Raw genomic sequence first — 12,817 nt, 5'->3', positions numbered from 1 at the left:
CAGTGGATTTAAAACACTCCTAATGCAAAGGTTTTGTAAAGTACCAAGGAAATGAGGCCCGCTGTAGCAGAATTAACCCTAGATTAACCTGAAGAAGGAAGGAACAAACCTCTTAAATGCTTAGACAGAGCTGGGATATGAAGGGAGGTCTAACAAAATCAACTCAAACTGAAAACTACTCCAGAAACCAAAGCTGCTGTTACACTCAGGAAAAGTCATCTTCACAGTTCAAAACTTATAAGGAAGAGAAAAACCCTTAAATCATCTTCAGTTTTAATGAATGGAGACTTGACATTAGTGTAACGACCAAAGGCCGTCCCATCACAGACAAACTGTTTGTTTCAAAAACAGAAAGGTCAAAATGGAGAAACTAGAACGAGTCCAACTGAAAACACTTTGTTTTTCTACCTGTTGACATTATTAACGTTAAGAACGTACTCAGAACGAGTCACAATGACCAGTGAAAAGGATATTTATAACCACGGGCTTGGCTGATGTGTCTGCAGACACACGAAGACGTCTTAAAAAGTAAAGTTTATCTGCAGTGGATGTAACGGCTCCCACACAAACATCCTGTCCTTAATTAGGGCTGCTTGCTTCCATTGTTCGTACTGAGTGTCAGTGTGGTGGAATATTTATGGAAACCATGATCTCCTCGCTGCAAATGTCTTTTCCTGTCCATGAATTGCATGTTCAGTCCGACTCCTCAGTCCCTCTCCAGCTGCTCCAGCTCGTCTCGTAAAGCTTCGGCTCGGAACAACTTTTCCAGCTGATCCTTCGTCGGCTGCTTTATTTCCCCCGAGTCCACTTTCTGCTGCAGCTCCTCCACCTGCCGCAGCTTCTTTTTCACGTTCTTGATCTTCTTGGCCTTCTCAGCCGCCGCTGCTGAGGTGTCCTCAGGAGACGAGATGGAGGACGGGCCCTCGGTCTTGTCTCTGTCTGAGATGGACATGTTGTCCACAGCGCTGCTCACCGTCTCCACCTCTGCATCGCCGTCCTGGTCCTCCTGCTGCTGCTGCTTTCGCTTCTCTTTACGCTTCATGTTGCGTTTGGCCGACTTTGAGAGGCCCGCCGCCGTCTCGCTGTCATTCCCAGGGACCTTCTGCTGCTGTGGGGGGGCAGCGTCTGATGGGTTCAGGCCAGGGGGCAGGTCTGGTTTGCTTTTGAAAAACTTCACATATTTGTTTTCGTACCTACAACATCAGAAACACAACGTCAAGATGTCCGACATGAACCAGTCAATCAACTCTGTGAGTGTAAAGGTGTGAAGAAAGGTGCACGTACACAGGGACCTCCTCCTGGGGCACGTAACCGTCCTTCACACGCCTCGGCTTCCTCCAGGTCCCGTCAGGTCGCTGAGTCGCAGCGATGTATTTACCTGTAAACCAAGCAGTGAGCACACACTTTCATCTGGACCGCTACAGAAGCTATGAAGAGAACATTTGTATTATGTTCCTGCATTAAGAGACAACAGTGGTGTTTTTTACAGGAAACTTGAATTTGCACTCAGATTGTAACATACACTGAACTTAAGTCTATCAAGCTGCTCTTAGCAACTGTAAGTCTTATCAATTGTAGAGCCCGACCGACATATCGATAGGGCCGATAATTTAGGTCGATATAGATGTTTGGGAACCCATCGGTATCGGCGTTAATGGTCCCATTATCAGCCGATATAAACACTTCTAATTTTCACCCCTAAAATGCTGGAACCAGCTGTAATTGTACAATGTATCCAGCAGAGGGCGCATGAAGACTTTCAAGTCATGGACGTTCACTTAAGTTTCACTTTAAGGTTCAGCACAGATGAAGCAGGGAGAACTACTGTGTGGCGTATTTTACTGAACAGAACATGGTAAGTTCATTTTAACTGTTCTGTAAATTAAGAAACATCCACAATAATAAATTCTCTTCAATCCTCCAACCTGCTTGTCATTAGCTACGTGCCTCTCAAGTTAGCAAGTTAAAGTTAGTGTGGGCACGCTGTCCTCATCACGTGACTGTGAAGCTAGACAGTGAATGAAGTCCTCAGACAAGGCTTGCTTTCTTGATTTTACTGAAGATCTTGAATGATACTGTACTACTGTATACTACTGTGTATATTACCGTGTATACTACTGTGTATACTACTGTATATTGGTTATCAACGTTAGCCTTACCCTCCCAATATCAGTATCGGCGATAGCCAAAATGTCTATTTCGGTCGGGCTCTAATAATTTACCACAAACACCAGTCCCTCGCTACTTCGCAGTTTGACTTTCGTGGACTCGCTCTTTCACGGTTTTTCAAAGTAAGATTGGACATGACACACAATTGGCTGATTGATGGATGAGCCGCATGATCGGCATGGATATTTTATTTAAAATAAATTGTTTTAAATTATTTAGCGCCTGCTGCACATGCAGCCCACATCTGCAGGGAGAAGCTCCCTCCTGCAGCTTGTCATGAGCTCCACTCTGCAGCGGAGAAGTGGGCATGAATCTCTGAAACTACCGTATTTTCCGCCCTATAAGTCATAGTTTTTTTTGCATAATTTACACGCCCTGTGACTTATAGGCCGAAGCAACATATTTATAGATTTTGTTCCCATATTTATAAACCATGTTTTGACTGAAATATGACCGTTTTCATTCATTCTGAATGAAAAAAAAAAATTGACCAGTACCACTTTCAGCCACTTAATGGCAGAGTAGTAGCTGCAGTAAGGCATGCTGTTGTATCATGTAATAGGTAAAGGTGGCTATAATGACGTTAAAAAAAGTTCAAGACAAAAACAAATGGACTTTATTTATTATACTTTAGACTTTATAGATTTTTTCCTTGAACATTTTAAATTTACCATGTCCTGGATGACAGAGAATCTTCACCAGCTATTAATGGTACAATCGGCCTGCCATAGTCTCCCCACCTTGGTTCTGCTCGCTGCTTGGACCAACAGTCAAACCAGCTGCACCGCCCCAGTGAAATGCAGCTAATTTAACCATTAAGCCGCCAGTATACTCCCGCGTACGTCCATCCGCGCGGAGGTACGCACATACCTCGGCGTACGGACGTATGCAGGAGTATACTGGGGGCTTTAAAGTGTATTTCTTAAGTAAAAGTTAAACTGAGACACAACTTTACTATAATTTCGATCAAACAAATAATTGTGTTAATCTTGTTGTTAAAGTCCTTCTGTGCACGCTCCTGTGGCCACCATTTGGCAGCCCATCGATTTTTGGCACAACACCGGCCCACATTTCCGGGTTTTCAGCAGTGACGCATAACAGATGCGACGTATACGGAGAAGCGACATACTTATGTATTTTTCCACTTTATTAGACGAATATGGACTGATGCAACTTATAGGGCGGAGCGGCGTGTACGGTGGAAAATACAGCACAAAAGTTTATCACCAAATGCCAGCTAAAATTACCACCAGTCAGAAACATATTAACATGGAAAGTGTGACGTACTTCACACTAATAAATTACTGCGTCAACTAAATATTTACTCTGACACTCAGGATTTAGTAGTAATTTCACTGTGTCAAAATAATATACGAGCTTTCTTCACTTCCTCTGTGTTACAGGATCGCACAGATTTAATAAAAAAATGTCACGTATTGCCAAGCTGGGACTGAAAGTTTAAAAGGAGCAGCAGAAAACATGCTGCGAGCTGCACGACACACACGATGTCGCTGCAGCTCTTCTCAAACCACAGGCACAGAATAAAAGCACCAGTACGTACCAGCATGCAAGTGTCATCAACCAACAGCTTGAGCTCTTTCACTTGATACGTTTAGAGAAAACCAAAATAACTCAAATAACAATCCCTTCAAAGCAACTTTGAGCAGCCGGGCTGTGCCGACACGCTCCAATCAACACAAAAACAACCAACAACAAAAATGCTTCAATCGTGTCATCGACATGATTTAAGCATTTTTGTTGCCGTCTACCAGGATGACTGAGCTTACAAAACTTTAACCAACAACTAGAAAACTGTATGGAAATGATCAGGACATTTTTGCCAGTGCTTTCCTGAGCCCAGGTGTGTTATACTTGACGTGCACTTAATGCACCAGGAAATGTGCACGAACGTGCCTCAATATGTCGACCAACGAATTATCAGGCCCAAACGATGTACTGTAGGTTTAACACGTAGTTAAAGCTTCATTTATACCACTCTTTATATTATAAGATACTGTAATATTTTATATGAAAACTTTTGTCCTCATGAACCTGACACGCAAATATTCACGCCACGCCACGACGAGAACATCAAGTACATTTAAAGAACATTCAGCTTGCCTAAAGAAAGATTCCCCTGACGTTTAGTGAGCGTCAGACTTTATTTAAAACGCACATTTTAAATCAAAAAGCAGCACAATGTGCTTTACTTTGAGAACTCAAAACATAAAAGAATGAAATTGTATAAACATTCATAGACAGACTACACATGTTCACACAAACACAACATTTTGAAACTTTAGTTTGAACTTTCGAGAACATTTAGACAACAGGAGCGGCTCAGTTCCTGCAGTCTGCTGGTTTAAAACCACTAATATATATATATAACGGGGTGTGAGGCTGTTTATTGCTTCTTGCACAACAAATGAGAAGTTAGAATTAATTCTGTCAGTGCAGAAATGTAAAAACCGGTTTTGTGTGTTTTAATGCCTGAGAGAATGTGGGCTGCAGAGTTTGGATCAGCTGTGATGAATTTAAAAAAAAGGTTGTAACATTACTCCAAAATACTAGTTTTAATGCACGAGTGTGACTTTTTAAAATTCAGGTCTTTGTCTATTATTACACCGTGGTTCTGTGCTTTACTTTAGACTGGGGGTTCTCAAACCCTTTGGGTCAGGGGCCCCTATCGGGGAGCAAAATGTCCCAGAAACATGCTTATGAAAAATAATTTACTGACATTTGAAGCCCTAAATGCCATCAGAATATCTTTCTTTGTTGTTATTGCATGGTTAAGTTTCTTTGTTTTATGGACAGACTGCCCCCCAAATGTATTTATGTACTTTTTGAATTATATGATTAATACTTTGTTGTATTTTATTTTGTGGACCCACAAGCTACAAGTTGCAGACCCCTGGGGGGTCCTGGGACCCCAGCTTGAGAACCTCTGCTGAGCTGCATTATCCAGCCTTGTCAAGCTGCAAGAAGCTGCAGCATAAAATAATGTATTGATACAGTTTTTGATGTTTTAATGTGAAAGTATTGAACCTAAACGATAAAAACAAGCACAAGTATGATGTGAATACTGCTAAAGTTGCAACTTCAGTTTTTACTCATTATGTTCGGATTGTTTGAATAAAATACATACAAAACATTTCATCACAACAGGTAAGATATTGTTTATTTGAGCTCCATTATAAAATAAATAAATAAATAAATAAATAATTGTAGCAGCAGCAGAACGTCTTTAGCGCATTAGCTCAGTGGCTAAGCTAAGTTAGCAGGCTAACGGAGAAACTGGTAAATATTTGTATGAATAGTTTATTAAAACTCCAGATGCTGCAAAGCCACATAAGTGAGGATGGGGGTGAGGTCCTGGCAGCAGTAAGTTTTAGATCGAACATTATTTTTATTTATTAATAACTCGAGGAGCGCCACAGCAGCAAGCTAACGACGGTGGAGGACGGAGCGTGTCGGCTAGCTGCAACACCACAACACATCTGTTTCAAATCAGTGCCAGGTGTTAAAGATGGACAACATCCTCTGAGCTGATGGAGACGTTAAGGTTTATAGAGAAGGTTCTGGTAAACAAATGTGAGCCGCATGAGCAGCCTTACCAGATTCATCTGTAACATAGGGGGTTGCCATTTTGGTCCTATCGCTCCGCTCAGTCGGTCGTTAAGTGTGTTCACCCCAAACGGCCTCGCTTCGATCCACGCAGCAGCGCAGCTACAGCATTTTAAACTTCTGGTCTGAAGTTATTGTTTTGTAATTCAGGTGAAAGTTGACCGCTGCTACGGACAAATAGCAAAAGGCTGCAGCGGGCGGTGCAGGTTGACAAACCGAGCGAACCCCAGCGGCGACGTGGATTATGGGTTGCCAGGTTTCAATTAGACGCTTTATCTTGCGCTTGACGTGTTACACCTTTTTTTAATTAAAAATGTTTGGAAACTAAATCATACAGGTAGATAAACACAGAAAAGGTTAATTCATGTCATCTTCTTGTCCAGATGACAGGATTTAACCTTTTTTGTGTTCTGTTGTCTATCTATCTATCTATCCATCCATCCATCCATCCATCACACTCAGAGTGTGTGTTATGAAGTAAAGTTTTTTCAACAGACAGTCAAAGTTGCCTTCAAATATTAAATGATTAAATTTTAAACTGGTGTTTAATCTGTTAGAACATAGAATAATGTGCAGGACATGCAAGAATTATTGTCTGCAAGTTTCAGAATACTGTACTCCAACATTATGGTCCTTATATTTAGGTGGTGAGTGGTAATAACTGAACTTAACGCCGGTGTAACGTGGACATCTTTTGTTTTTAGGTTGCAGCAGATCAAAGCCGCCCCTCAGCTCTGGAGTCCTTGCAGCCGTCATGGATGTATTCAGACCAGGACAGGAAGAGGCCGCCACGCGACCCGACCTTTACAAAGTCTGCAGGCTCTGTCCACCTCTCCAGGGGTTCGTTTTAGGCCTGTTCATTTTGAGAAGTCGAACTGACTCAGTCTTGATAAGCTTAACAAATTAAAATAATATAGATGGAAACATGGGCAGCACGGTGGCGCAACTGGTAGAGCTGCTGCCTCTCAGCGAGCAGGTCCCTGGTTCAAACCCCGGTCCAGGGGCCTTTCTGGGTGGAGTTTGCATGTTCTCCCCGTGCATGCGTGGGTTTTCTCCGGGTGCTCCGGTTTCCTCCCACAGACTAAAAACATGCATGTTAGGCTGATTGGTAATTTTAAATTGTCCCTAGGTGTGAGTGAGAGAGTGAATGGTTGTTTGTCTCGTTTGTCTCTATGTGTCCCTGTGATGGACTTGCGACCCGTCCAGGGTGTACCCCGCCCCTCGCACAGTGATTGCTGGACATGGGCACCAGCGACCCCCGTGACCCAAAATGGAATAAATGGGTAAAGATAATGGATGGATGGATAGATGGAAACATCTGGTATTCATCACAGGAAATATTTTAAAACTTCAGTTTAGTGATTCAGTAAAATTAAAAACAAGTTAAACTTGTATTATTGTTGCATTGGTTATTCATTTCAAACCAGAAGGCTCCAGACCTGAGTTGGGTTTTTGACTCCAGATGGAGGAGGACATGGATCGAGGGTCTGCAGTAATGAGGGCATGAGGCCAGAAAAATGTGAATTTAAGTCTCAACGTGAACAATATTTTGGAGAAAGGACCAAAGTTGACTCATTTTGGTGGAGAAAGAGTTTTAAATCGTTGTAGATCCAAAACATTAAAACCTCACAAAGACTAAGCTTATAAGTTTTATTAAAAATGATTAGATTTTTTTTATTTGTTGGGTCTATGTTGTTGTTTTCTTGTGTTTGGAAACTTCATTTTAGTCTGTTCTCTGCAACAAAAGTGTAATTTGAGTAAGTGTCCTTTTAAACGATCAGCCTTTTGGACCATGAACGGCCCAAAAGGCTGATCAAAGTTCTGAAAAATCATCCAGCTGTCGGTCGCTACAGCAGATTCATAGAAGATTTGATCAAGTTGATCAACTCGTATGTAGATGACACCACATTATATTCATCTAAAAATGTCCAATTTCCCTCTTGATTGTTTTATCAACTGCAATATTTAGCCAAGTTTTATGAATCATTATCCAAAGGATGCAACTGGGACCCTGTGTCCACAATTTTGTTCCACCTCATGTACCACATGTGATGTGAATGACAATAAAGAACCTCGGTTTGTTTTTTGCTTAATATTGCTCATTTTGAGAAGAAAGATTTTCATTTGTTTTGCTGTTAAACCTAAATGTTATATAAAAAAGGATTACCAGCAAATCTGCATAAAGTCTGTATCGACCTCGGCCCTGGTGCGTCCTCATATGAGGACATTGATTTTTTTAGAGAACTGCTTATCACAGAAAGCTGAAATTTTATTTTAAGAGTAAGTAGAACCTTCTGACCCCAGTTTGCAAAGAAAAATATAAAATGCAACAACAAACCTATCACATGAGGACATCATTTTTTTTCTAAAACCACTTCCTGTACCATGACAGAGTCTAGGTATTTAACTTATTAGGTCCTACTACTCCCATGTTCCTTGGAGAAGGAGAAAATTATACACCAAACAAAAGCTTGGGTCTCAAGCCTGCTGGCCAAAATGAACCACTTCTTAAATTGCAGTCGTGGGCCGCACAAAATCACTCCAAGGGCCACAAATGGCCCTCAGGCCGCACTTTGGATGCCTGTGATTTACAGGCTTGTCTCACGAGCTGATATACTGTCTCTGTTTGAATACGTTTTGCTGTGGGACTGTCCTATCGGTTGAAACTTATGCCATCAGAAACTGAATTGGAATTGCTTGTTTTGAATCTGAATATCACTAAATTGAAAGCCCACACTGTCCGTCAGAGTCGGGACGTATTAAAAGGGCGTATTTGGTTCCTACCTGGCAACCCGTGAAGGAGCCTGCTGGAGGAAAATATTGGCCGCAGCAGCGAAGCTCGACATAAAGACGACGAGCTGCTTCCAGAACCCACCGTCCACGTTGCTGCCATCTTCAAGAAGGTATTTAACAAAGATCAGCCAGGAGCTCAGCGGGCTTCATCTGAGATTAAATCCGAGGATATTAAACTGAAGTTTGGCTTTTTTTTTTTTGTAACGCCAGAGTTGAGGCAGCTAGCTGCGGGCTAATCATGGCTAAAGCTGAAAGGTCCACCTCGAAAGAAAGCGTTCGTCCTGCGTGCTCAGATGTGCTGCTGCTGTTTGTTTTTGTCCGTTTCTCGAAGCTAAATGTGTAATAATCGCGGTGTGTGGAGGGGAACATGGCTGGACTGAATCACGTAATGTTTGAGGTGTTAGCATGATGCTAACGGTGACCTGAATGATGAGCTGCTCCCGCATGAAGACTGTTTGTCTCATTTCTGTACAAATCCCGCAACATTTGTGAGTCTTACAGAAAGAAGAGCTCAGCTGTCGGGTTGTGTAGCTGCTAACAGCTTAGATAGTTTTTGTTAAAGATGAGGCTTTCTGTCTCCATCTCTGCTGCTCTGGAATCTGGACGCCACGTCGGCCTCGGCTCGCAGTCAATTATAAACTCAAGGCAGATTAAATCAACCCTCAAACATCCTCCAGCAGATTAAATCAACCCTCAAACGTCCTCCAGCAGATTAAATCAACCCTCAAACATTCTCCATCTGCCCCAACACGGCCTCAGGTTCGAGTGGACCGGACCGGACTGATGGTGGTGGGAGTCCAGGCTGCAGCAGGACTCGGTGCTGGTTTTTCCTACAGTCCGGTGTGTCCATGAAGTAACCAGATTAGATAAATCAGTGTCGTTGATAAAAGTTAGTTCTGGTGAACAAAGTTTTAATCCAGCCTAGAGGCTGTAATCTGACACAGAAAGGTGTTTTTATTGTACAAGTAACACACGATTGGGTTCGCAAGTTAAAATGATAAATGTCAAGACCCTGTCAGCAAAGTTCCTGATCTCTGATGAAATCTGTCTTCAGCTGCTCATGTGCTGAATCAGCTGTTTGGTTTCTGATTGTAACTTTATCGTCTTCTCCTGTTACGAAGCACGCCCGAGTGTCGCTCTCTGACCTTAAAACAAACTCGACTCCGCTGGGTTTACAGAGACGGAGCCGCAGTCTGCTGCAGAGGTAGCTGAGAGTGATCCACAACTTCCATTTTGAGCGCCAAAAGACTGCACGCTGTTAGCAAAATATCTCTTAAAACACTGGGCAGGTTTCGATGAAACTTTCAGGATTGAAGTTATTCATGTACGTCTATATAACTAACTAACTTTTGGAGCCAATGTACTTTAAAAAGGCTGCCACAGCTTATTGATGCTAGCCAACAGTAAAACGATACAACTCTGTCAATTTTACAGCTTTTCAGCTAGAATATGTTTTTTTTTTTTTTTTTTTTTGTAGCCGAGACTCATTCACAACGCGTACCCTGAATGCATCATCTTGCAATACTGCACGAGTTATTAAAGCAAATGTAATACATTTCATTTAACACCTTTTTAAATTCTAATGAAGCCAGGTCCTCTGGACGGATTCTTCTTGTTGAAACGTTTTCATCTTTTATCCAGAGGACTTCTTCAGTCTGAGGAGCTGCAACGAACTCAGTCTTGGCACCTTCTCGTAGTGGATCAACCAGTTTGCTGACGTCCAGAACTAGCTGTTCACATGATGAAGCAGGACCATCGTTCTAACGATGGATCATCAGTGCTCTGGTGGCCACTTGCTACTCGCAGAGGGCTGAGTGATGCTAGCATTTATTGTTGATGTGTTGACATTATTTAAGGTTTGACCACGTCAGCAGCCTCACTTATCAGCATAAGACCCGAGTGTCGGCACTAAAGGCAGTGGGCGGCGTGCGCCCCTTGACTTAGTTTAGTTTAGTTCAAGCAAACGCCTCGTTGATCCAGCTCGACTGCAGCTGCTGGCTCTCGAGGGTTCGAGCACCATCCCTCTTGATAAACATGAAGCATCCTAGTGTTCGCCAAGTTGCTTCTGCAACGTCATTTAGTTGTTTGTGTGGATGGTGGTGTGACGTCTGTGAAGGTGTGGTGGAACCGGGACTGTGACATGCCAGGTCCTAATCAATCAAGAGGGTGTTGGTTTGCAGTGCACAGCCCTTAAGTTTCTCTTTCCAGAAAAGTAGGAATGGAAAAGGAAACTTACAGCTGCTCTGGAAGTCTGCCTGGAGCATGCCATTTATTGTGTTAATGTTGTTTATTTAAACAAAAGGTTGAATGAATTTCATTTTATTAATTTATTTTATTTAGTTTTCTTAAGGCCAGCGTGACGGTGATGAAGAGTTTGCAGGATTCAACTTCTTTTTGTCTTTTTCTTTAGTCGTGCGTCTTTTTTCCTTTTTATTATTCTGACTGTCAGGGTTTCTGTTTCGTTTACCGTACGGAAAAAGAGTCCTAAAACTGTCCAAGGGTCAGAATCTTTTTTTTTTTTTTATCCTCCACACGCAGTGCTGACATCATCGAACAGCAATCTGCACCATCTGCAGGAAAAAAAAAACCCTAAACGTTAAAAGTCGTCATTTAAAGTTTTGTCAAACTTTTCTAACGTATGAAGCCGACCCGGTCCAAGAGCCGTGGTTCTGAAGGTGAGATGAACGTTCTGGTCCGTCTCATTATCCGTGCTGCTGCGAACTGAAGAGCACGACAAAACACCGTCGCCCTTTAAAGTCGACGCAGCGTTTCTGCCCAGGACTTTATTAAAAGCAGATTTTATTGAAGAACGCTGGACAGACTGTTCATTTAGTTTCTCTGCCAGAGGAAACGTTTTCTGCTTCTACCCTCCAGATCTAAAGATTTGCTGATTGTCTAGTGTTGATGTGCACGTCACAACTTCACTTTCCTCCTGGTGAGTTTTTTACCTTGTTGTATTTGTGAAGATCATTTCTGGTTTTCTCCTCCGCAGGTTTGATTCCTGTCGATCGAGTGACGAAGGAAAAACTGGATCTGAGCCTCCGTCTTTCTGTTCGCCTGTTGGTTGTGAGCCTCGTCGGCTTTTTAACAAGAACTTCCAGTTCCCTCACATCGGAGCCCTTATTTGAAGACTCTGTTAAATTTAAAGGATTATATTCCAGATTACAGAAACGTCTTGCCTGGATTCTTCTGGGGACAACATGGCGAAGAAAAACAGTCAGAAAGGTATTTATCCGTCTGATGGATGTTTTATTATAAGAGTTCGAGTTTGACCAGAACAACTCTCAAAACTAAGACACATTTTTATCATGAGTGTGACATGAATGACTCAGCTACTACCACAGCACAAGTTACTACAGTATCTGTTAAATACTTGGAATATTTTGGTGTCTTTTAATCTCCGGTCAGTTAAACTGTGGTGCAATCTTGATTTGATTAGACTCTCTAAAATCCCATTTATCATTTTTACCCGCTTCTTCCTTTTCGGGTCGCGGGGGACACCCTGGACAGGTCTCCAGTCCATCACAGGGACACATAGACAAACAACCATTCACTCTCTCACTCACACCGAGAGACTATGTAGTCAGAGATTTATTTGTCATTCGCACCTCATGTGGTGGAACGAGATTATATACACAGGGTTCCAGTTACATCCAACAATAAAATGTAGAAGAAAATACGGTAATAAAATCTAAGATAAGAACTAAGAAAAACATCAGCTAAAAATATGCTAAGCACTAATGGTATAAAAACAATACACCGAACAGCAGCACGAACATGAGTCTGTGTGAGCAGATGAGCAGGCATGAACACAGCAACATGAAGCAGATCAGCAGCAACATGAAGCAGATCAGCAGCAACATGAAGCAGATCAGCAGCAACATGATGTGATTGATTATGCTGTTTAGAGATTCATGAGTCTAACAACTTCAGGGTAGAAGCTGTTCCTAAGTCTAGTGGTTCTACACTTAATGCTCCTCAACCTCCTTCCTGAGAGGAGCAAGGCAAAAAGTGTGTGTGCTGGGTGAGTGGGGTCCTTCATGATGCAGGTGGCCCTCTTCGTGCATCTGGAGGTGTAGATGTCTGTGATGGTGGGGAGACTGACTCCAACAGATTTCTGTGCAGCCTTCACCACTCTCTGCGAAGCTTTTCTTTCCACAGCTGTGCAGCCTCCATACCACACGTTGATGCTGGAGCACAGGATGCTCTCCACTGCACACCTGTAGAAGGA

The 12,817-nt window shown here is 42.4% G+C and overlaps 2 protein-coding genes across 2 annotated transcripts in view; one reads left to right on the top strand and one right to left on the bottom strand.

Annotated features, from left to right (window-relative positions):
- Window positions 1-225: 225 nt before the first annotated feature.
- Window positions 226-5,982, bottom strand: pym1 (PYM homolog 1, exon junction complex associated factor). The gene is made up of 3 exons (XM_037684691.1): window positions 5,784-5,982; window positions 1,285-1,378; window positions 226-1,193 (listed from the first exon to the last, which is right to left on the bottom strand). The coding sequence occupies exons 1-3, from the start codon at window positions 5,812-5,814 to the stop codon at window positions 707-709; spliced, it is 612 nt and encodes a 203-aa protein (XP_037540619.1). The 5' UTR covers window positions 5,815-5,982; the 3' UTR covers window positions 226-706.
- Window positions 5,983-8,603: 2,621 nt separating this feature from the next.
- The window catches only part of spats2 (spermatogenesis associated serine rich 2), a gene marked incomplete in the record, with an annotated part of 26,894 nt that continues 22,680 nt past the window's right edge, over window positions 8,604-12,817 (top strand). The window contains 2 exon segments of the mRNA XM_037684689.1: window positions 8,604-8,696; window positions 11,579-11,811. Coding sequence (XP_037540617.1) covers window positions 11,787-11,811 — 25 coding nt within the window.

The sequence above is a fragment of the Nematolebias whitei genome, chromosome 11 (genome assembly GCF_014905685.2).
Source record: "Nematolebias whitei isolate Nwh7 chromosome 11, NemWhi1, whole genome shotgun sequence".
NCBI classification, from domain to species: domain Eukaryota; kingdom Metazoa; phylum Chordata; class Actinopteri; order Cyprinodontiformes; family Rivulidae; genus Nematolebias; species Nematolebias whitei.
This window is presented reverse-complemented; position numbering and strand designations above follow the sequence as displayed.